We start from the raw sequence: 26,235 nt of genomic DNA on the forward strand, positions 1-26,235 counted from the left end.
GTTAATAAACAAATCCCTATTTTCGCTTATGAAATATCAGTTATCATTTCAAATGATCTTCATTGTGTAACAAAACCAAATATTGTTATGATATCAAGCTGCCAACATCCTAAATTCATCCTATGTATGAAGTCAATATTTACACTTTCATATAACTAGGCGGCTCAATGTTTACTACTTTTCCAAAACATGTGCTGAGGACAAGAAGTCAAATTTTCCACGAATACTCTTTTTATGCATTAAGAATCGTGACATCTGACGCTATGAATACTTCACCATACTTTTCAAGTTCAAAAGTAACTAGAACAAAACTAATGACAAATCAGGAAAATGAAATTAAAATTGAACCCAATTCAGCCCAAGGAAGCTCATCTTCCCAGTGTGTTTCACACTCACAGGCGCGTACAGCAAGTCTCGCAAGTAAAGTTCTCAGAAAGAGACAGCATATTAAAATCAAAGATGAAGTTGAAACAGATAATGTTTGTAATGTTGAATCAACGAAAGAAGAAAATGGAAAAGTCCTGGACTTGGTAATTTAGACCCTCTTTTTGCTTATTATACTTATAGAAAAACACTTATTAATCTCTGCTTACATAATTTGAGTTAAAAACGCATGAACATGTATACATTGCAATTCAACATATATAATTCTATATTAGGTGTGTAGGAATGTAATGAAGACTGAGCTGTGGTTGGTCTTGGAGAGGTGTCCGTCCTTTCCTCTGAGAGATTTTGTTCCTTTAAAGATCGGCTAGAAAATTGGTGCCATGGCAACTGCATCCCTAGCACCTAGATAATTCATTTGTTTTTATTACATTCTATTCCATTCAAACCAATTTAAAGGCAGTCCTAAAGGACAACGTACGTTAATGGGCATATACGGCCTCTATATTTCAAAAATATTATGTTATTAACTGCTGTTACTGACAGTTTTTAATAAATAGAGTAACATGTAAACTGCATTTTATTACGAATAGTTTTCCGCTATGCCAACAGATGACGTCAGAAACGGCACGCAAAGCACGTGGTTTCGCGCCAAAAGCGTTGATTCTGCCGATTTTTGCGTTTTTAATGTAAAAATAAACACAGAGCGCATGCAAGTGTCACTGAGATCTTTTCACATAGGATTCAGTATTATCTTATTTACTTCTATGCACAGTTTGGTCGTGACACTTATCTGCGCTCTACCCTTAAACACCAAAAAAAGCTTCTTAATTTGTACGTAATTTAAAAATAATACTTTTGTTTTTTTCCTAGTAATGTTAATTTAGACCTTAAATGTGACCAAAAAGTGTCTAGTCTGTCATATGTGTTCGTGTGTTTTGGTTTAATACATCGTCTGAAACTTGAGATCACTCATAAATATTTTTACTAAAAATAATCGATTCAATATTTCCAAAAATCGGTTGAGTACCGCCATGATTTAATCAAATATCCGTTTCTAAGCAGACGCTCCGAGACTTGATTGTTCGTGTCGAGTATATTTCAACGTTTGAAATAGTATTGAAAGGTGTAAGTGATTTTTTTAATCAAAGCTTCAAGATCCGGATCAACCCAACAGCCAACCGCAGTTTAAAAGGTGATGTATTTTTATCTTCATTTGATATCTGACTCTGAGTGAAACGAAGTGAACTAGAAATGAAAAGAACAATAATAAGAATAAAGCTGATATGTTATACTACCAGACTTGCTAAATGATGTCTTTAATATTCTGCTCGAGAAAAAGTCGTCTGTGAAATGGCGCCAAATTACAACTAAGGGCACTAATTCCCTTCATGTGAGAAAAACAAGGGGAGGTAATAAAATTAATACAAAAGTATTTATTTTTAAATTGAATTTGAGAAATTGATTTGTTTTTTGTGCAATAAACATTTTTAATAACATTTTTAGTTATATTTAATTATTTAAAGTTATTTGTTTTTCTATAAGAACACGTATTTTAATAGTTGTTTGAGAAGGAAGGTTAAACACAACTAATAGTTCATAGCACGTGTTGAAACATATTTTGGTGAAAACGAACAACAAAGAACCCTATAACTGTATGAAACATGGAAACATTATACACACGTAAAACATTAAACAAATAAAATTAACAAATAAAGGCAAATTGTCCATGTCAAGTACATTATACACAAATAATGGACGCATGGTATATTGTTTATTGTGGTAGTTAGTTTACAATAAGAATTGTATGTTTTCAGTATGGCTAAACAGTACACGTGCATAGTTTGCACAGAACGTTTAAAACCAAAAGATAGACGGCCAGTGGCAGGGTCACAAAATAAACCACTAAGGAAATATTTAAGAAAAACATTTTTAATTGAAAGGACCTGCGACGATGATGTCATATGTAACAAATGTAAGCTGGGATATTACCAAAATAGCAAGACCAAGGACCGTAGGAAGGCCGTCGAAGTCAAGCAATGTACAATAAGAAGCCCTGTGTGTAACATACGAGTAAAATCTACAGGGAAAAGCCATAGTCGCTGTGTTGTATGTAACGGCTCGGCTAAGAAAATGGTTGTAGTTTCGGCCATGGCAATTAGTGACATGTTCCTACGAAGTGGTGTGCTCTTACAAAGCAAGGCACGGTCGTGTGCAGAACACATAAAGAACGGCTTCTTTTTACCGTCCATCTGCAATGAAGAACATTTTAAGTCCAATCTTACCCAACCAACAGCAATGAGTGGATCAGAAGTGACCCGTCTTCTCATGAGGTTTTTAGAATCTAAAACCAGCACAAAACTTAAGTTTGACCCGCCAGGTAACATGAGCCCTGAAGATTACTTAAACTTGACAGGTCTCACCAAGGATCAGTTTGATGACCTCACATCCTTCACAACAGCTGAAGATTTACGTCATTCTAGGGTACGGTCACTCAGAAGTTGTATCGCAGTTTTACTGGTTAAACTTCGGACTGGCATTGGTAATGCCATTCTTGGAACACTCTTCGGCATGAACCGTTTTCAGGTATTAAGGCTAAAACAATACTTTAGTTATACTTTGTTTCAGATTTCCCGTTTTTGTCATCAAGTTTTTTTATTGCCTGTTTTTATTGTTATTTTTTACGTTAATTGTAAACTCTTAAACTACTGTTACATTAAATATCGATTATTCAAGTAGACATCAATAATATACACGTTATAATAGTATGCAAACGATTATCAACAACAATTAAATATCAATTTTGTTTGAGATGTGTTATCGTGCACATTAAACTTAAATGCACGTTTAAGCAACTGTTCTATTATAAACTGATAGGTACGAAGAACGTTAACATCCGCCAGAAATGCTCTGTTGAAAAACTTCGTTCCGCTGCATGTCGGTTTTGGCCATATTACACGAGATGAAGTAATTCATAGACACACACGGACGCTTGCCAAGGAACTGTTTGCACATGGGTTGGACGTGGCCATTTTTGTGCTAGATGGCACCTACTTATATGTGCAGAAGAGTGGCAATTACACATTCCTGCGAAGGTCTTTCTGGTATGAAATGCTTACTGCTTTATTCTAACAATACTTAAAAAAAGATAAATAAATATAGATAATTGTTTCACGATAAATACCAGCTTTAGATGAAACTAGTTAAACACATTTATTTTTTCTTTCAGTGTCCACAAACACCGCCATCTGATAAAACCGATGATGGTGGTTACCACGACTGGATACATTGTCAGTGTACTGGGGCCGTACGTGGGTAAAAACAACGACGCCAGTATACTCAACCACATCGTTAATGAGAATGTCGAAGAATTTCGACATTGGATACAAGAAGACGATATTGCTGTTGTAGACAGGGGATTTAGGGACGCAGTTCAACTTTTGAAGGTAACACGAAATGAAATCCTTGTTCCATTACAGCTTCGTCTTTATTGTAATGTTTTCAAATCACAGAACTCCTTCCTTTTTATTTTAGGACCTCGGTGTCAAGACAGAAATGCCCTCGTTCCTTGGACCCAAAAAAAAACAATTCCAGACAAACAGCGCTAATCACAGTCGATTGGTCACAAAGGTTATACGCTTCAAAATATACTGCGCAACTAGTGTCGTATTACATTATACATTTCAGCTATTAATACTGGACACGTTGTCTAATCTGACACAAATCAGGAACATTATAGTTGCTATAAATTGTTTCGCTTGAAAAAATATACTGCTCTTTTGAAAGATTAAATACTAGCTCAGCCGGTCCCCTGCATAAAATAGAATCTCAGGGTCGTTCTCATTTGTTTTTACTTATTATAAAACTTAACATTTACAATATTAGCACCGCAGACATTGGTAAAACACCTTTTTTTACCTTTAAATAATTAAAAAATGAAGTAATTGATAAGGGAAAACCAAACAAAAATTAAGTTCGGAGGTAAAATAGTAAAGCGACCAGAAACATCTTATAATAAGCCTAACCTAGCAAATATACATCCAAATAGTATTAAGGTATTTACAATCAGAAACATTATACATGTTTAGGCTCGTATGTTTTATCAATCTTCAATACCGTATCCATTGCCATGCAATCATGTGAATCTTTCTCCAGATTAGATGGGTAGTAGAATCGGCAAACGGACGGTTGAAAAACTGGAAATATCTTGATCGCGTGATACCCAATTCTCAGATCCCGTATGCCGGAGATTACACACGCATAGTTGCGGCGATCTGCAACAAGTACAGATCCCCACTGATAGCAGGTGTGTTTTAATAACGAACGCAATATGTTAATGATTGCTTTATTATTTGTAATTTAAAGTTATTACCATTATATATCATTGTACATGTGTAGTATCAAACTAATTTATTTTCTAGGTAATGATGAAGATGACCTATTGACAGCCGCGCGTCTGATATCAATGAGCCGCCGTGAGAACCTCTTGCAAGCAAGGGTCGAAGAAGAAGGACTTGACCATCTGACTAAGTCCTCCGGTTGGGCACTATTGTCTGAACCTGGTGTGGTGCCGGACTTTCCAAAGCTGGACGAGTCCGACCTTAGGACTTTGACTGTTGGTGTTTACCAACTTAAGCTTGCGCCATCCTACGTACAAGAGCACCTTGATGAACATGGCAACTTCGATATCTTTGTCTACGAGCAATCGCCTGGCCTTCTTTGTATTAAAATACAGAGCAGGCATATGTCAGCTATCAGATACAAATGCTGGGTTGGGTATAACGAGGGCGCCATTAATGGTTGTTGGCAAGTGCGCGCACATAACAGCGGTTGTATGGCACTTGTCATACCAGCGTCACGATGTCATGGCACGCGGTGTCAGGAACTGGACCGATGCTCTAATTGACACAGCTGAGCCTTAAATTGATTGAAGGATTGATCTTTCATATCATAGGACTTCGCCATAGATACAGTGATGATTTTTTTAGTCTACTGTTTTATGTATGCATGTGGTCCTCACGCTTTCACAATGAATTAATGATTTATTAATCTTTAGAAAAGATATGTTCAGTTATTTTCTATTAAGAAAATAAAACATATCTGATCATACATCCATTATTATCTATTTCTTGATTGATATACGTCACTTCCGTCCTAATTTCAATTCAAGGACGTATTTTTTCCTTTTTATTAAAATTCAGTTCAAGGTTGTATGTTATGTTTATTAGTACTTTCATTATATTCGATCGGTGTTGAATGAAATTGGTGACTCCGGGTACCGGCGTTTATGGCACATTTGAGGATTATTTTAACTGATTGGAATTTAGAAATTATATACACTGATAAATAAACATATTTTTTTTTATAAAATAAATTAAGTCCTATAAAATGTATTTAATTAGGTATAGTAATTCATAAATACTAACTTAATTGTTTTGCAAAACTGATATAAAAAATAAAGGGAAGTAATTTTTATACATGGTATTAATTAATACTATATAATGACAATGTTGTGTTTTAACTCAGTGTGTTTATATTTGGTTTTACAATAAATTGAAATATAACCAAAATGGAATCCTTATGCCATTTAACCTTTAAATGATAAAGATACAAATGTGAATCATTTTTTGTTTTATAACGTACAACGCAGAGCGCAACGAAGCGTCAATATCTCGCGGTAAGCCGTGGAATCGTGAAATGCACGTACGTTACTCAACAAGTCGACATTTCAAGGTTTTTTGAAATATTTCTTTAAAACTTCGGAAATACGAGCTACACATGTTCATTATTCCGTGGTGTATTTTTAAAAAAAAATCTGGATGAGGCCGATTTCGGCCCAAAACGTACGTTGTCCTGTACATGTGCATTGGAATGATACATTAGACAATTCCGGTTATAAGTAAGGAAGTGGCAAAGACAATTTGGCCTCAAAAATATATATACATGTATTTATGTACATTACAAAATTCAATAATTATTCAGTTGATTTAGCAATACAGTACACTGAGTACAGTCATTACAGATGATATAATTTCATGATAACATTCATTTTCCTGTATTTCCATGTCTGACAGGTACTAGAGTCACTGCCATAAAGTAATGTGTACATGTACAATGTGTATTTACAAGTTTAAAGAATTTTATGCATGATTAATATCTAATGCATACTGCTAACTCTGATAACCTGATATTTAAATATTTTGTCTGAAGTTTTTTTAAAGGTTAACCAACAGTATTAATGGTCAATTGATTTACATGTATCTAAGTGTTGCTAGTTGTATAGTCCAAGATATATGTGATGAGCAAAATCATTTTTAAATAAAATGAAGTGATTGTTTCATTAAGAACAATGTAAAATATATGTATTTGTTGTATTTCCTAGAAAAATGAAAAGAAATGGGAACCTGAGATGTGGCGAGATCAGCTTGCAAACATAAATTCCATGAGGAAGTTCAGAGATGCTCCAGTGGACACGATGGGCTGTGATGTTATCTGTGATGAAAAGGCAGCTCCTGAGGTTTGCATTTTAATATCATAAAAAGATTCTTACCATTAATATTAGGCTTATCAGGGATGAGTTAAACAATTTTAAGTACATTTAAAGGTAGCCAGATTATTACATTTAATAGTGATGTATCATCTTATATAGATTACATTAGTTCTGAGAAAGATTGTTTGAAGATGAGTAAGTATCAGTAGAGAATCAATGATGTAAGGAATTTACACAACTTTAATTTGTGTCCATTCTATTTAAATGCAGGTATATAGATACCAGGTTCTGCTGTCTCTGATGCTTTCAAGCCAGACAAAGGACCAAGTGACATCCGCTGCTATGGCTCGCCTACGAGAACACGGCTGTAATATTGACAACATTCTTGCTACTTCAGACCAGCGCCTTGGAGAACTTATATTTCCTGTAGGATTTGGGAAGGTATAGCCAAATTATTGCACACGTATATAGTGGTTTTAATTTTCAGATTCTATTTTAAAGGCAGAATCACTGATGTGTTAGACAAAAATGGATTGTTAAACTCCCTCAAAAGAGAGCTTTTTCTGTCTGTCCTTCTGTCCGCCACACCCTTGTCTGGAGAATAACTTCAAACTACTGATGGGATTGAAATAAAACTTGGTATAAAGATCAATGGCAATAAGAGAAATATAGATAGATGACAATATTAAAGAGAAAGTGCAGTACACGAAAACCATTATCCTATCATGCATATTTATGAAGTTGTCTCCCCTCAACCATTTTTTTCCATAATTGGTGCTTGTATGGGCCATAATTTAAAAACTCCAGATGGGATGGAAATACAACTTGATATATAGATAGATGGCAATGAGAAGAAGTGCAGTGCACAAGAACCATAATCATATCATGCATATAAACGAAGTAATATCCCTTTTACCTGATATTTTTCAAGAATGGGTACTTGTCTGGGCCATATCTTCTTAATGCCTTGAAATGAAACTTGAAATGTAGATAGATTGAAATAAGAGGAAGTGCATTACCAAAGAACCATAATCATGCCCTGCATTTGTTTAAGTTAACTCCCCTTTTCTGATTTTTTTTCAGGGCCATACTTTGGATATTTGTGAATTTCAGTTGCTGCTTTTTATAATATAATGTTGAAATTTCCTTTAAAATGTAATTCTCAAACCTGCCCATATCTTTCCATGTATTGAATTTTTCCAACTCCACTATAATAATGCTACAACCATATAATCAGGTAGTGATGAACATATCATATCTACTTACTGCTAATTGTTTTCTTTTAGCAGCATTACCATGATTGGATGTTTTGTGTCGCTTGTAAAGCATGGCTGACACAAAGGAACAAATTTGTCTTGCATTCTAGTTGCCTTCTTTTTTGTCATTATTTTTAGTATCACACTTTCATTTCAAATCTTCAATCTTCAAAATTTTAAACAACTTGTGTAGAGTTTTCAAACTTGGTATACACTTTGACCATGGTCAGTAAATGACCCCTATTAATTTCAATAGACCACAGGATAAGGTAACCTTTATTGGACATAATTAATTGTGCTCCCTAAAGGGACACATTTGAATTATCAATAAAGTTTTATTCAATGTTTGAGAATCAACAGTTTGTGTTCATTTTGTTTTAGCGTAAGGTTGACTTCATCAAGCGAACCAGCATGATCCTGAAGGAAGAGTATGGCAAAGACATTCCTGACACAGTAGAGAAACTGTGTAAACTTCCGGGTGTTGGACCCAAAATGGCGTACCTGGTCATGAAGTGTGCCTGGAACCAGGTGGATGGTGAGTTTTTAATAGGATACTGTATGAAGTAGGGGTTTAATATGAATATCTGCAAAATATGGTGGTCCAATAAGTGTACTTGCTTCTTGCCCCAGCATCCTAGACTTGATTCCCAGCTGTGGGTGTATGTGAGTCTGGTTGGTGGTCACTAAGCAGGATAAGTGAGTTTCCTCAAAGTATTCTAGATACTCCATTTCCCTCACAGGTACATTCTTGTGTAACATCATTCCAACATTCATGATGAGTGAAGTGTTGTGATAACATGTTTAGAATGTTTGTAAAATAAGTTTAAACTTGATTTATATTTATACCTAGGCCAATGAGTGAACAATCTCATTCAAATCAAACGCTTAAACTCTTGTAAGTTGAGTTGGTCCGTGACTCACTCAAGAGGTCCAGGGTTCAAGCCCCATCATATACTCACATAGGGCGGATTGTTCAACATGATTAACGACATTGTTGTTACTTTTTAATCATGAAATATTTTATGATATGCTCACTTATTTAAATATAAACAAGCTCAGCTGAAACAGTTCTCACAAATCTTGTGAGAAATACAGCAGTTCACAAGTGTATCCATTAAATGCCCATAGCTGTAATGATTTGAAAGGTTACAACGATTTAGTGAACAGAGTTATTTAACCTTAACAAAGTTCTGATAGGCCCATTGCCTCTTAAAAGAGTATTTGCTTTAAGTTTTTAGAATTAAGGAAAATAAACATAAGATATGGATGTCATTGTTACAATTACGTAAATTTACCTTTTGTATGACCATTTAGGTATAGGTGTGGACACTCATGTACATAGGATTTCTAACAGACTGGGCTGGGTGAAAAAGCCAACCAAACAACCTGAAGACACTCGCAAAGCTCTCGAGGCCTGGCTGCCAAGGTAACAAAGTTGATGACAACGTTTGCCAAGTCTCCATCTAGATATAGTTGTATCCCATAGAAACAAGCAATATTTCTAACATATTCCTTGTTCTCACTTGTTCAAAATTTTGTGTCATGTTTAAAACTATTTGAAGATGTCTTAGCATGTAGGTTGTTATATCATGATTTTTGTGGATTTTTTTAAATCTGCCACATTTGTAAACTATATGTATTTACATATATAACACCTACTTGCAGAAAGTATTGCTCCATTTATAAAAATAGAATATAGTGACTTTTATTGCAACACTTTGACTATGTGTTTTTGGGGTTAAGGTTGTGCTCATATATATATATATGTGTAACTGACTGATAGGCACATTGAACTGAGATCAAAACAAAGATTTAAATGGATAGAATAATCACAGATAAGTCAAAAGCAAGCGGCTAAAAATTATGAGATATTTAAACTGCACTTTTAAGTTAAGACAAAGTACAAGTAGAGTAAGCACATTTTTAGGTGTACAATGCTATAGACTCTAATACGCACAAGTAATATGTTCATAGTGAAGTCATTATGTAACTTGTATGTCATTCATGATATAATCTTATTTCATGTTTATATTTGAAGGGAGCACTGGAATGATATCAATCATCTGCTGGTTGGGTTTGGGCAGCAGACCTGCCGTCCAGTTGGGCCAAAATGCGGCCAGTGTCTCAATGTGAACATATGTCCTACAGGCCGGTCCAATACACGCTACCAGAAGGTGAAAAAGGAGGTAAAAAAGGAACAGTCCACTGATTGTGTGAAAATGGAACAGTTTTCTGAAGATGTGAAAATAGAACAACATGGTGTTGGTGTAAAAGTGGCACATTCTATTCAGGCGGTGAAAACAGAGACTGCTGATGAAGAGTTTTGGCCTGCAATTAAGAAAGATCAAGTTAAAATGGAACAGTCCAGGGATGGAAAAGAAAGATCTGAAAATTCAGTAAGCCAACCCAAGAAGCCTAAAAGAAATGTAAAGAAAGAAAAGTGAAAAAAGTTATGTATGTGTTTTTTGCAAAACAAATAATGGGAACCATTTATACCACCATATGTTCCAGTAAATTGTGCGTGACTTTATTTCAAATCATTGACTAAAAGTCCTGTAGTATAGTCTTTTATAGTTTCTTCTTGATGTTTTAGTTGGCTGTTTTGTTTTGATAAATTACAGTTTTTATGAGACATATTTGCTTTTTAACTACCATGTACATTAGTTTGTATCAGTTATTATATTCAATGTAAAACAATGACTTGAATTGATATCTCTTGTAATTCATCCACCATTTTTTCTCAAGAGGTTTATCCCTCCTTCCATCTGTAATACCTTTGCCTGACCCATAAATCCTACATTGATGGATAAAAAAACATGTCCTTCATCACCAAGGTAACATGCAGACCAAATGTTGGTACCGCAGTGTTAAAGTCAAGGTCACAGATTTCAAAGCTTGCATTTTTTTCTGACCATTACCTCTTTCACCCATTGAGAAAACTTAGTGAAACTTTGCTCATATGTTATACTTATAAAGGTTATGCACAGACCCATACTGAAATCCTCGGCCATTTTCTATCGAAAACAACCTCGGTGTATATGGATGGTTTACACTGCCAGAAATCTGTACACTTTAACTATGCTGTAAATAGATTGTGTAGTAATTTCAATTTAGCAATTAAACTTATTGACTTAATTCTTGGGAATTGCAATTATGTTTGCAATAATACACTTCACTGACAATGAATTTTAACTCAGATATACATATACACGTTAAAACATTACATTAGATTTATTATATAATTCAAAATTTTACGAACTAATTCTCTTGATGTACCAGCACACATCCGAGCTTGTTTTCGATGGAGAATGGCTGAGAAGTTCCGAATGGCACAGACCGTTAAGGGTCAAGGTTGCTCTACTAGATAAATGGATTGAGTTTATTGTTGAAACTGGAGTCACATTAATTGGTTATAAAGCCAACATACATATCATTGTTGGAACCACACTGCTTCCCAGTGAAGTTCTGTCTACCATGAACACATATCTGACTCCAGGTCAGGGTTAAAAAGTCGAAGGATTGGCTCTTGTAATTTTGATCAATTACATATCTCCTACATCAATTAAAGAATATTAAAACAAATTTTGATTACATGTTGTATTCATAAAGATACCTTACAATAAGTTTATTGCGTAAAACATTAAACAATGTTCATAGCATATAAACATAGAATACAATGAATGGAGAAAGTACAGAAATACAATTTTCTGGAGCAACTTAACATGAATGTTATAACATCCTATAGTGGTGAGAGTATGGTTATAAACACAGAAATAACCTAAATTTGTAAGTACCCAAGTATATTGTAAAACATGAAATAGCAGCAACTAAAGTATAAAAGGAAATATTTAAAACTTCCCATAGCTGGTTAGCAAAGTAGATATATTTTTCTCCCACCTCAGATAAGTAGATCCAATAATTTTACCATGCTAGAAATTCTTATCTTGCCCACGGGCGGAGATAAAATGCCCGTTTGGAAATCCTTTTTAATGGTCACCACATTGTAATTACCTCCCTTGTTGAAAACTGTTGTCTGTAGCATCACGGAAATCTTCTCTTGTGGCAATATTTAAAATGCTAATTAATTATTTCTCGCTTCAAATGTCACCATAAAACAGTTTTCACGCATGTCAAAGTGACATGTTGAACCCATTTCTGGGTCAAGGTGATGTCAAAGGAGGTGTCATCTCTGACACCAAATGTAAGAATTTCCATAAAACCTTGTTCACATGCCGTTCTCCATGCTTGAAAAATACTGGCTTCCAGGTCAAGCCATTGTAAGCAATGTTTTTCTGCTTCAGATCTTCATTTGCAGGCACATGTCAGAAGCTTACAAATATTGGGTCCACTGATGTTATTTTATGTCCATGCATACATATTTAATTTAACATCATTTAGTTTGAAATAAAGCTATGACTGATGTCCCAATGTAAGTGTCTTTTACTAGTGATTTGAATTCGTCATTTTCAGTATGACATCTCTACCTTAGGTTATGTCGGGTGTCCCAATCAGTCACAAGTTTTGAGTAAGAACAGGAACCAGGGCCCAAATAATGTTAATATATCATTGCAGCTTGTCAAAGTGTTTGGATGGCAGATGCAGTCCCTGTGGCTATGGTATTGGTACCTATAATAAAATGAAGTAAGAACAGCACATTTAACAACAGTTCTTAGGGTCCTGGGCTGGTATTCATAAAGTATTTTACAGGTAAGTCAACTTCCTATAAGTATCTCACTGTTCATGGTATAACAACTCAATGTTATCTAATATAGCATCTTCACTGAATTAATTGAATATATATTCTTCAAAAAACAAACAACCTTATACATTTCTTTGAATTTGACTATGAAAATGTTGAGATCGACTTTCGTTAAGATATAACTTAAGATGTTTAGACTTCAGATGTTTTATGAATACCAGCTCAGGTCACAAAAATATGTCCAGGGTCTGAGCAGTTCTTGTCCTCTACATATAACCTGCTCTCCTTTACATTACATTTCCTGACATTATACTAACTGTCTGAAGAACAGAGGGAAGGAAAACGAACTTTCAGTTTTGGAGTTTTATTAATATTTGAAGTATCAAAATAAAAACAACACGAACAATACAAAACTGGCATGGAATGGCAACTGTGTCAATACAAGTGTTAAAATAAGCATTCTATACAAACAAAGAAACATAGAGAAAACTCCATGTGATATGACTTGCATTATAAAATGTTGTCCTCATAACTAATGGTTTTGTTTCTGTCTATGCATAAATGTCAAAAAAGACTACATAGTTCAAAATGTATAAGAAACAAAATAGCGAAACATATTCTAAACGGCATGTTACCTCTTCTTGCATCAGTTTTTATTCATTTTTATATATGCATGTATGGTACCTTATAAGCCATTTTAAAAATAAAATAAGTAGTGAAATAATTGTGTATGTACATTAATCACAGAACTTGTCATGTTTTACAGTCATGTAAAAATACAATGAGTGATGGTACAATGTGTGGTGGCTAAAATTGACACTTATATGCACAATAATCCATGTAATTTCTACACAATTTAAAATCTAATTAATGACACATTGGTGTTATAATACACTGCAGTCTATACACAAAGTAACATAGAAAAAAACCTCTTTGTGATATGAATTCAGCTATGAAATGTTGCCATGTTAGTTTCTTCAATTCTTATCAGTTATGCATTAAAATAAAAAAAGACGACAAACCTTTGATATGTTGGTATTATACAGCACAAACATACTTTGATATAATATTTAAACAATAATGTACAGCAATATATGTGTATGATATGTGGATACATCAACATACAGTGATATGGTACAGTGTTGTACGTTGGTTAAGCGTTTTGTAAATTAACCAATCACATTTAAGTTCAACAGATGATTGTGTAGAACTAGATAAGTTATCCACCGGTTATCTTATACAAGCCTCTTGATTACGGTAGACATAAGTTAACAGTAATTATTGGATAAATATTGACCAATCAATAAACATTTTGGCTAACTTTTAACCATACAAAATAATTAACCAGTTGATAAAATTGGCAGCTACAGCTAGTTGTATAAAACTCGATTTCTTTTCGATTTGGTCAACATTATCAAAATTTATTAAATATTAACTATTTATCAAAAAAAGGTGAATTGATCTTTATAATCTTTGAAGTAAAATAAGCTGTTAAGATTTACAGCCTCTAGCAAAAAAAAAAACCAACAACATAATAATGTACAGTTTAAAAATATGCTTTTAAAAAAACCGATTTTGAATCCACCAACATGGCAAGTACTTTTATTTCCAAAGCAGGAGTAAAGTAAAGGCTATGCAAGGCGTGTATGCAAGTATTTATTGTTATTTCACCAAATGTTCAACTTCCACCCCATATAACATTTTGAGACAAACTACTGCTAATAAAACACTCACATCTCGATAGCTCACTCAAGTCTATTGGCGTACAATTAAGAATGCTTCAGGTATGACCCTGAATCAGTTTGTACTAGCTCGTAAAATTTGCCTTGTATCATAAACAAAAATTTATGGAACTCAAGATGGATTCAACACTTAGCAATACGGGAAAAGTATTTAAACATTTTTCCCTTAAATGTTTAGAATATTGTGTGCATGTTGTGTACCTGTATAACAGACTAAACATAAAACACTTGAACATTTAAACATACATAACCTATAATATAACCCAATATAACCTCAATCTACAAAACATTGGGACTGAGAATATAATATGAACTGAAACTACTGAGAAGTTTTAAAACCATAAAATTAATCTCAACTGTTCAACAGATATAAAACAAACTACAAGATATTTAACAGATATGCATGACATTGTATTATTCATTATTATGCAACTATCATGATTCATTCATTTCAATTGAGAAATATGATTTTCCAGAAAAAGCAAACTCTGTTTAATCCAGATAACATTTTTTTCCAAAAATAAAACTATTTTCTACTTGACCATTGTTTCAGCGTTACCAAACAACCAAAAGAATGCTTGTAATCAGTGTATAACTATAAACCCAAAAGTGTCATAATAGCAAACACAAACATGACATGAAAATAAGACTTTGGCAAGTAAGTTAACACGAGCACCGAACTTCAGGATTATCAAAATAAGTTTCCTTATACACAGTTGTACATGTAACATATCCATTGATTGTCAGCGAACCGTGTGACACTACATACATGTGTGTACAGGTTGACAAGAAACAACACAAATAAAATAACAGAACTGATAATAAAGTATGAAATGCGATCACAGTATGCCAACAAAAGGTTTCTGAAGTTGCTACCATGTTGATTGTCACTATAACTATGGCAGTCTGCGTACTTCCTGATTAATTAAAAACATCGCACAGATCAGTAACCTGTAAGTTATTAGCTAGTATATAACACAACACATTTACAACATCCAACCAATCAGATTGGTCTATTTGAGTTTGTTCATGAAGCGGAGGCGAAGGTAAGCAAGCACCAAGAAGCCAACAGACATGACGCCCATGGCCACGAAGTTCACCCACAGATCCCAGTTGGTCTTGTAGTCAATGCCCTGAAAGTCCAGGTATTCGTTACCTGTCGTGCTGAAATAGAAGAAAGCAAGAATACTGATCTTGGTACTAAAATAGTGGAAAAATGGAGCAGAGAAATGGTAATTGGTTATCACCTTTAAATGGTAAATATTCTAAAGATAGTTTTATTGCTACATATTTGTTAAGAGCTGTGTACATGTATGTTCAGAAGTGTATACGTGTATGTTCAAAATTGTGTGCATGCATGTTCATAACTGTAAACATGTGTGTTCAGAACTGGATACATGTATGTTAAGAACTGTGTACATGTATCTTAAGAACTGTGTAGTTAAGAACTGTGTACATGTATGTTAAGAACTGTGTACATGTATGTTAAGAATGTGTACATGTATGTTCAGAACTGTGTACATGTATGTTCAGAACTAGATACATGTATGTGCAGAACTGTATACATGTATACTCAGAACTGTGTACATGTATGTTAAGATCTGTGTATATGTATGTTCAGAACTGTGTACATGTATGTTCAGGTCGGTGTAAATGTATGTTCAGATCTGTGTAGATGTATGTTCAGAACTTTGTACATGTATGTTCAGAAATGTGTACATGTATGTTCAGATCGGTGTAGATGTATGTTCAGAACTGTGTACATGTATGTTCGGAACTGTGTACATGTATGTTCAAATCGGTGTAGATGTATGTTCAGAACTGTATACATGTATGTTCAGAACTGTGTACATGTATGTTCAGATCGGTGTAGATGTATATTCAGAACTGTGTAGATGTATGTTCAGATCTGTGTACATGTATGCTCAGATATGTGTACATGTATGTTCAGAACTGTGTACATGTATGTTCAGAACTGTATACATGTATGTTCAGATCTGTGTAGATGTATGTTCAGATCTGTGTAGATGTTTGTTCAGAACTGTGTACATGTATGTTCAGGATTGTGTGCATGAATGGCGGTAAAAGTTCTTACAATAATAAGGATAAAAAATAGTAAAATAAGAAGTTAAATAAAGATAATGTTAAACTATCTGTATAAACGATTCATTGGTTTGTATAATGCAATTTTATATTGTGACTTTCCACATCAACAAGGACATCATAGAATGACATACCAATTTCCATCAAAGGTCAAGTCCTTCAACTCATTGATACTCAAAGCCTGAAAATTAAATAAATAACCATCATCTTTTGATATATATATATAATATGACATGACATTCCAAAATTATTTTTGTACATTAATTAAAGATAGAAATTTGTTTTGAATGCATTCATGGGATCTTGAACATAACAAAATGGGCTTTGCAGATAACCTGGTATGGGATTATTGTGGTATAAGCCTTTAAAGAACCGAATATGGTTAGACCAAAGCCCCAAACATGTACAGCATACATCAGGTCACCAACTAGCCCAATAACTTATTGTTCCTATGTTATATACAGTTAGGCTGTCACCAACTAGCCCAAGAACTTATTGTTCCTATGTTACATACGGTGAGGATGTCACTAACTAGTCCAAGAACTTATTGTTCCTATGTTACATATGGTTAGGCTGTTACCAACTGGCCCAAGAACTTATTGTTCCAATGTTACATATGGTTAGACTGTCACCAACTAGCCCAAGAACTTATTGTTCCAATGTTACATACGGTGAGGATGTCACTAACTAGTCCAAGAACTTATTGTTCCTATGTTACATATGGTTAGGCTGTTACCAACTGGCCCAAGAACTTATTGTTCCAATGTTACATATGGTTAGACTGTCACCAACTAGCCCAAGAACTTATTGTTCCTATGTTACATACCGTGAGGCTGTATCTAAAGATGGACAGGTACTTGAGCCACTCCAGGAAGTCTGGTATAGTGTCCAGGTTTACCAGCAAACCGCTGAACACCTGAAATAGAAAACCATAGTTTTAACAAGACATCATGTGGTACTAAGCATGTAAATTTAGGCTACTCAATCATAATTTAAATACTAAATTTGATATTTTTCTAACAGTCAAGTCAAAAAAATCATAATACTAGCAAAATGTTTTCTATTCCCAAAATACAAGAATACCATTGAAAAATATTTCTCTAGAAAGGAAGGATTTGCGATTGATTCAGTCACATTGACTGCGATTCACACTCAGTGGTGCTTAATACCCTAAAATTGTGAAACTATTTAGACCAAAAGTAAAAGTAAACCAAAAAGTAAAGAAAGTGAATAAATGATAACAATGAATGTCAGGGAAGGATTTCTTTATGTATAACCACAATGCCTGAACTATTCTTACCATCATGACAACGTAGGCCATGGCAATGAGCAAGTTGGCAACAGCAAAGATCCTCACTGATGCACTGATACAGAACGAGATGGACGAGGCTGCCAGGGACACGAAGAACAGACCCAGGAAAAAGATGGAAAACTTGTCAAATACACTCTCAAACCCTGAAAATAGATCAGTAAAATGAATCTGTGTTGTAATTGGCTCGTCTAGCCAAGCAGCAATGACATCCTGAATGTGACACTTGTGTAGCAGAACATTGAAATACATGTACATTTTCCTTGAAGTAGACAACGTTGGTAACATTGCTCCGATGCTACAGTCAACATGAAGATAAATATCATGAAGAACACGATGGCAGCAAGGCTTCAGCAATGCTACAGTTAACTAAACATATCAATTATTAAGTAGACAACGGTTGCAGCATTGCTTCAATGCTACAGTGACCATGAACATACCGATCATGAAGTAGACAACAGCTGCAAATGATAGTGTGGGCAGGAACCTCATGGGTATGACATCACATATCACTGTGGACAGGAAGTAGGCTGATACGCGATAAAATCCACTCACATTCTCGTGCCTGGAGAACACATAATGATGTAGTGAATTAAAAAGACTTTACGTGCTAATTCATATTCTTGTTTATTACAACCCTTTAAGCGAAGTAAAAACTTCAGAATAAACTTTGTTCACTTTGAACAAAACATTATTAGGCTTTCTACCCATCAATACTTTCTCATTTTGAATCAATGCATGAAATAGCATGTTTTGCAAACACAAAACAATCCGTCATATTTCATACTAATAGATTAAACTTATTTATTTTACAACGATTGTGAAACAAGTTATTACAACATTATATCAGTCACTCTCGTTGGCACGATGTTAGGCTTGAGTGTGGTCTTGTGTTGTTGGGGAAACCGGCGCACCTGGAGGAAACCCACTTGTCCGGCTTGGTTACCACAAACCAAACTCACACGTGCCCAAACCCGGGTCGCCTAGGTGAGAAGGGAGTGCGCTAACCACTGTGCTAACCGGACAACCATTTCATACTAATTTGTTATCTATAGCTTGATTGGGATGAAAATTGAGAGATTACAGAATTAGTCTTGAGATAGAGACAACAAGTTTTGATTTGTATTTCATGAACAGGTCTGTTAAATATTCCATGTGTTAAAGCATTCTCATGGTGTAACTTACAAGAAGATGGCCCTGTTTTTGATGAAGAGTTCCACTGCTGACAGGTTACCAAATACCATGTTCATAATGATGAAGAAGAAGGCTCCCGTCCTGGAATGGAACCACCACAATCAGGTTAAACAACTGTATTAATGGAACCACCACCATCAGGTTAAACAACTGTATTAATGGAACCACCACAATCAGGGTAAACAACTGTATTAATGGAACCACCACAATCAGGGTAAACAACTGTATTAATGGAACCACCACAATCAGGGCAAACAACTGTATTAATGGAACCACCACAATCAGGGCAAACAACTGTATTAATGGAACCACCACAATCAGGTTAAACAACTGTATTAATGGAACCACCACAATCAGGTTAAACAACTGTATTAATGGAACCACCACAATCAGGGTAAACAACTGTATTAATGGAACCACCACAATCAGGTTAAACAACTGTATTAATGGAACCACCACAATCAGGGTAAACAACTGTATTAATGGAACCACCACAATCAGGGTAAACAACTGTATTAATGGAACCACCACAATCAGGGCAAACAACTGTATTAATGGAACCACCACAATCAGGGTAAACAACTGTATTAATGGAACCACCACAATCAGGGCAAACAACTGTATTAATGGAACCACCACAATCAGGGCAAACAACTGTATTAATGGAACCACCACAATCAGGGTAAACACATTTAAGTGATTTGATTGGTTTATAGTGATTACATTAACCAAATCAATAAACAATTTGGCTCACTTTGACCAAAGAGAATTAATTAATCAGTGTATTACAATTGACTGCAGGTTAGTTGGACAAAATTGTCTAACTTAGAATATTTTTCCATGTTTACAAACAGTCTGAGTCCAGACTCATTTATTAAATGACAATAAAACAATTATATCACATTAATTTTATATAGTCTAGGTAAATGATAGTGAAAGTTTCAAATGGTTATACTATCAGCAATATTCACCAGCAAAGCTCTACTAGAAAGAAAGTTATAATACAATTAAGATTTTAAGTTTTGAATGTTGAGTTTGAACTCTGACTTGTGATTGTTCAGTTCATGATCAATGGCCTGGGTACAGCACCCTTCATTTATATTCCTTAGATGTTCAAGGAGCATAGCTCAACAAACATTTCAGTCAGAGAGATATGATTTCTTCCATAGATTATCAAGTCAAAGTTGACAAACAGACACAGTGTAAATCAAGTTCATTTCTAACAGTTTTAAAGTTCTTGCCAAAATTGAAGTGATGGCACACTAACGTGAACAAAGAGCACTGCTGTTACTGAGACATAAATGCTACAACAATAATCTTATTTTTTATAGATGACAAAAAAAGCTAACATAAATAAATCATTTGGCTAAACTTGGACACTGCAATTACCTGGTAGACAAAATAAAATCCTTAAGTAAATAGCTAGCATACCTACCTATTTTGAAGGCCAGATTTGCATGAGTTGTCGATGTCCCAGTAGATAGCACCAACTACAATGGCAAATATGGCCATTGTGAACACCTGCAACACACAGAAAACATACTGCCAGTGACATTGCAATAACTTAAATACAGGAACAGCATATTTGTGAATAAATACTACCATATACAAAACTCACTTTCAAACAGAAATAAGACCACAAGACCAGACAGTATTTCAGGATTTAGGATTAAGGGTTTTGATGCATCAATTTGGTGAACCGTCTCCAAGGGCAATGGCTGAAACCATATGCATACTTTGCAAACAAACAATTCACCTGAAGCACTGAGACTGCAGGGTTCCTGATGAGGTTTCTCAGGGTCCTGTGGCTGCAGTAGATGAACTGTGTGCCGAAACCCGTGGCAAATTCCACCGGCGGGAGGCGTTGTACTTTCCCAACCCGCACATTCTCCTGGTACCCAGCAAAAATTGGTTCCACTTGCTGTTGCAGGCTGTGAATTGTAATGCTACATGAGCGGCATGGGAAATTGATTTATAATTGAAATAATTATTCTAAAGGCATAAAGGCAAACTCCTCTACTTGTTGAAAGCATGACATTGTCTTCATACATGTATGGGCTTATAATAACAATCATAATGACTAAGGCTAAGCATTCCAGTAATAGGAAGCAATTGTAAATGAATAGTGGTGAACTGATGTCATATCAAAAACTGATATTGCTATTTATTGATTCTAATTCAAATGATATTTCTTCTGTATTGCTAAATAAAATTGCTTGTTTATGATTTCACTGCCACCACGAAATAAGGTCTATAGGTCAGGATTCTTTTATTGATTTTTTGGTAAAGATGTGGTAGCGAATGACATAAAAAAAAAATAAGTCACTATTTATCTGGGTTAATGATCATTACAACACTCTATAATAACAATTTTATAAATAAGAGTGGGTTGCAAAAACTTTGGGTAGGTAATGAAATTGGAGACATTTAATTTTTAAATTGTTACACAGAATCAAAGCCTCCCTACCAGATTCACCGGTACCTACTTTTTAGCCCACATAGAATTCTTGAAGCCTTTCACCAGCTTGTCATGAACGGTTTCCTCACCTGAAATATAAGACAAGAATCACATTGTTCGAGTACTTTTCAAACAGCTTTTAGGATATAATGAGACTATGATAGTTTTGTGTTTGCACCCATACCTCATCCAACATTTCAATCAGTAGTGAGTGTGAATGCCACAATTTAGAGAACTTAAAACACATGATTTAGAGAACTTAGAAACACATGATTTAGAGAACTTAGAAACACATGATTTAGAGAACTTAGAAACACATGATTTAGAGAACTTAGAAACACATGATTTAGAGAACTTAGAAACACATGATTTAGAGAACTTCGAAAATATGATTTAGAGAACTCAGTTGAAATTTCTATAAATACAAATAACACCATTGCAAGAATTTGAAGAAATAAAGACTTAAGATTTGTTTCTGTAATCATTTCAGCAATTAAATCTTTCATGCATGGATATTCATATCGTATAAATTCAGGTCAATTCATTTGTCCTTGTTGCACTGGATCTCCAATGATAACCTGATAAACTACACCTCCTTAGTTCATGAATGATAACCTGATAGATAACACCTCGTACACTCCATCAAGGATAACGTGTGGTATGCATGATCATATCAGGTGTCATGAAATGATTAAAAATATTATATCAGAAAAAAACTGACATTTAAAACGCTTGCCAGGGCTTTTTCTATAGTACCCACGGGTCCGACTATCGGATCGACTATTGGACCCATTCCCAAAGCAAAATATAAGATATTTTTCCCAATTTTCAGAAAAATATTCCACTCAAAAGTAAAAAAATATATTCTTGTTCATTTAACATCATAATAAATTGTGTGATGTAAAGTTTTGGGGGTAATTAAATTCAGAAATCATTGATTTTCAGCCCATTCAGAGATCAGTATGAAATATTATCTGTCATGATTAATTGTAATTGATATTTCAGCCTTTTCAGGTTTATTGAAAGGAAAAAGAAACTAACATTTAATAATTTCCTTATTCGCAGAAGACTGGAAAGCTTGTTCTTTTAACTGTAAAATTTCCCAATTTCGGCATATTTTGTGACACAAGTTTTTCCAAAATGTCTAGGGTCTTTTTCTCAAAATGGGTAAAAAAAGCCCTGCTTGCAAAATATAAGGTTTATATATATATATACATGTAAGACTGTTTTTGCAGCCTAGTAACGTGATTATAAAGTCAATCTACGTTTCACTGGGGCCATATTTTCGATGAAGGTATCCAATTCTAAATCAATTATTTTTGTTGGTAAGAGATGAATTTTGAAACAGAAAGTTTGACAGTAAATTAACTCTATTCTTATTTATTTGAACAAATTAAATCTTAAATTCTATTTCTGACACTCAGAATTCAGTTGAAAATTGTTGATATGATGATCGGAATGTGTTTATTGCACGAAACTTAGACTTATGTCTAGAACTTTAAATAAACTGTACAAAACTGTTAGGTCCGTGCACAAGGGCAATTATGGTAACTCTGGGTTGAGATGTGGTATAAATAAACTATTGAATTCAATTGAATTCAAATTCAATGAATCTGAAAGTTTTGTTAATACCGTAATATTTTAGTAAAGTGTAATATCTATCCCAAAATAATGATAACTCAGTTTCAGATGTACTGTAAAAATGAATGTTCTATAATAAAAAACATGGGTTATAAAATCATTACATTTGAAACCTGATATGGCTATGACCTCAGACTACTGGGGTGTTGAGAATTCCTTTTTGTAAAGGATACCATAGTTATGAAACAGTATATTCAGAACATGATAGGATAATGTGAAATCACATAAGTGAAAAAATAAATAAATAAGCATTGGATAAGATAAAAGTCACATGTTTATGATTTGTATAGATTTCTTTCATAACAGTTGTTAACATATGAACTTCATGTACGTTACAGTTTGGTTGCATAAGAAGTAGATGATAAAGTGACAATATCTATTTATGTTAAGGTTTTATAAAGATGTATAAGGTGAATATTATATAAGGTGGTAGGCTTCTAAACAAAGTTCATGTTGTACAAATGTCCTTCACAGAGCAAAATAAATTTCGGGAAAGCTATCTTTGAAATGAGCCCTTCTCTAAGCGATCGGTTTGTGCAATTATATACATGTATAAGGTGAATATTATATAAGGTGGTAGGCTTCTACACAAAATAAATGCATTGTAAATGTTTTACAAAATTTCAACTCAAAAGAAAGTATCTTGAATTAAAAATAATATAAAAACAAAACCTTAACTAGATCTTTTGTAAATCAGAACAAGAGCCGTCACAGAAACAGCGCGCTCGACTATTCCGCCGCTTTTCAGAGTAAGGATTGAAACGTTTTGGCGAAACATGCATGGATCACTGTTAGATTAGATTTCAATGCAATACATGATGTGTGGAGATATTAACATAAATGTGGTTACATGCAAAATTTTAACCAGAATTTTTAAGTGTATTAATAAAGGGCCATTATTTGTAAAACACAGTTATCTAACTTGATTATTCAATAAGGTTGGGTGGTTGAATACCATTATATAAAGTCTCAATGCAATACATCAAGTTAACCAGAATTTCTAAGTCGCATAATAAAGGGGCAAAAATTATATAATATGAAAGATAGAGTTATCTTACTTGATTAAATAAGCAGGTTAAATGGTTGGGAGCCTGTGTGTAAAGTTTCAATGCAACACATAATGTATTTGCTGAAGCATTGACTTAAAAGTGGTTACATGCGAAACCTTAACCAGAATTTCTATGTTGAATAAAAAGGGGCCATTATTTGAATTTATTGCAAACTAGAGTTATCTTACTTGGTTATTTAAGTAGATTGGATGGTTGAGTACCATTTTATAAAGTCTCAATGCAATTCATCCAGTAGTTGCTGAGATATTAACCTATGTGTGCTTACATGCAAAACCTTAACCAGAATTTCTGAGTCGAATAATAAAGGGCAATTATTTGCACTAAATGCAAACTAGAGTTATCTAACTTGGTTAATTAAGTAGGTTGGATGGTTGAGTACCATTGTATCAAGTCTCAATGCAATACCTCAAGTGGTTGCTGAGATATTAACCTATGTGTGCTTGCACGCAAAACCTTAACCAGAATTTCTAAGTCAAATAATAAAGGGCAATTATTTGCATCAAATGCAAACTAGAGTTATCTAACTTGATTAATTGAGTAGGTTGGATGGTTGAGTACCATTGTATAAAGTCTCAATGCAATACCTCAAGTAGTTGCTGAGATATTAACCTATGTGTGCTTGCACGCAAAACCTTAACCAGAATTTCTAAGTCAAATAATAAAGGCCTATTATTGGCATTAAATACAAAGTAGAGTTATCAAACTTGGTTAATTAATTAGGTTGGATGGTTGAGTATCATTGTATAAAGTATCAATGCAATACCTCAAGTAGTTGCTGAGATATTAACCTATGTGTGCTTGCACGCAAAACCTTAACCAGAATTTCTTAGTCAAATAATAAAGGCCTATTATTGGCATTAAATACAAAGTAGAGTTATCAAACTTGGTTAATTAATTAGGTTGGATGGTTGAGTATCATTGTATAAAGTATCAATGCAATACCTCAAGTAGTTGCTGAGATATAAACCTATGTGTGCTTGCACGCAAAACCTTAACCAAGGGGTGACGCCTACGCAGACGCTGACGCCGACGCTTGGGTGAGTAGTATAGCTCTCCTTATTCTTCGAATAGTCGAGCTAAAAACAGCAAAACATTTAACATTTATCTATTATTGAAAAAAAACAACAACGAATTTTGTAAATACAAAATTGCTATCACCGATCAATATGCATAAAGAACAACAACAACGTTTTGTATTCAGACTTCTGCCTCTGCCAATGGGATTCACATTTAATAATTCAGAGAGCCTCTGATGAAAACAACCACCAAATTTAGTCATTTATTGGTTTTACAAAGTGAGTTACTTAGAAGCTTGTGCATGGGCACTGGCTAGTATTGCGTAACAGCGAGAATAGAGGCATTCGCGAGGCATTTTGCGCTGAACACTCAGAAAGGTAACATTTATTTTTGGTTTTCAAAACAGTTCAGTCGGCACAGCCTGGCCTTTCAAACTAAATTGTTAAGAAAACCAAAAACAACACTTACAATTAATTAGAATAAGGGATTATTTTGCATGCAGGACAAAAGGGTTATATACAGGAACCACTCACTAGTTTTATAGGGACCAAGCACTATAGACAATAGAGTAAAGCATTTGTTAGTAATTCAATGTACCATGGTTAACAAATTAATCATTCAACATAAAAAAATAACCTGCAGATTTAATTAACAACAGTGTAGAAATTTATAATTAAACAGGTAGTAAATATTTATATTGTCATTAAACACAAGAAGTGTATACATACCATTTTGAGACACTTTCTCCATATCTAAAATAAAAAAGTATAGTGAAATTATCTCATTCATAATTTACCATTTCATAAACCTTGCATTTTTTTATGAACCTTTGATGAATAAACAATACATGACATTTTAAACACATAAATAAT

The 26,235-nt window shown here is 34.1% G+C and overlaps 2 protein-coding genes and 1 long non-coding RNA gene across 5 annotated transcripts in view; 2 read left to right on the forward strand and 1 right to left on the reverse strand.

The window, feature by feature from the left end:
* The first annotated feature begins 169 nt into the window (after positions 1-169).
* On the forward strand, positions 170-10,840 carry LOC128213127 (endonuclease III-like protein 1). The gene is made up of 6 exons (XM_052918661.1): positions 170-530; positions 6,767-6,901; positions 7,145-7,315; positions 8,512-8,665; positions 9,445-9,556; positions 10,169-10,840. Exons 1-6 carry the CDS (start codon positions 264-266, stop codon positions 10,572-10,574), a joined length of 1,245 nt encoding a protein of 414 aa, XP_052774621.1. The 5' UTR covers positions 170-263; the 3' UTR covers positions 10,575-10,840.
* Positions 3,723-4,675, forward strand: LOC128213144 (uncharacterized). The gene is made up of 3 exons (XR_008257687.1): positions 3,723-3,830; positions 3,919-4,014; positions 4,540-4,675. It is a non-coding gene; the product is annotated as an uncharacterized LOC128213144 (long non-coding RNA).
* Positions 10,841-13,177: 2,337 nt separating the features above from the next.
* The window catches only part of LOC128220679 (broad substrate specificity ATP-binding cassette transporter ABCG2-like), a 28,184-nt gene continuing 15,126 nt past the window's right edge, over positions 13,178-26,235 (reverse strand). For all 3 annotated transcript variants that reach the window (XM_052929190.1, XM_052929181.1, XM_052929175.1), the window contains 10 exons: positions 26,092-26,115; positions 21,664-21,724; positions 20,934-21,108; positions 20,613-20,698; positions 19,169-19,258; positions 18,424-18,548; positions 17,975-18,129; positions 17,501-17,590; positions 16,809-16,855; positions 13,178-15,735 (listed from right to left, as the gene is read on the reverse strand). In XM_052929190.1, the coding sequence (XP_052785150.1) occupies positions 15,585-15,735; positions 16,809-16,855; positions 17,501-17,590; positions 17,975-18,129; positions 18,424-18,548; positions 19,169-19,258; positions 20,613-20,698; positions 20,934-21,108; positions 21,664-21,724; positions 26,092-26,115 (1,004 nt within the window). In that variant the 3' untranslated portion in view covers positions 13,178-15,584. The remainder of the gene's footprint in view (positions 15,736-16,808; positions 16,856-17,500; positions 17,591-17,974; positions 18,130-18,423; positions 18,549-19,168; positions 19,259-20,612; positions 20,699-20,933; positions 21,109-21,663; positions 21,725-26,091; positions 26,116-26,235) is intronic.

The sequence above is a fragment of the Mya arenaria genome, chromosome 2 (genome assembly GCF_026914265.1).
Source record: "Mya arenaria isolate MELC-2E11 chromosome 2, ASM2691426v1".
NCBI lineage: Eukaryota > Metazoa > Mollusca > Bivalvia > Myida > Myidae > Mya > Mya arenaria.

Bases quoted from the DNA above. Each gene is read 5' to 3' on its own strand.
- LOC128213127 (XM_052918661.1), top strand. From the start codon at position 264: ATGAATACTTCACCATACTTTTCAAGTTCAAAAGTAACTAGAACAAAA. The intron at 6,902-7,144 runs GTTTGCATTTTA...ATTTAAATGCAG, and splicing joins ATGAAAAGGCAGCTCCTGAG to GTATATAGATACCAGGTTCT. The intron at 7,316-8,511 runs GTATAGCCAAAT...ATTTTGTTTTAG, and splicing joins TTCCTGTAGGATTTGGGAAG to CGTAAGGTTGACTTCATCAA.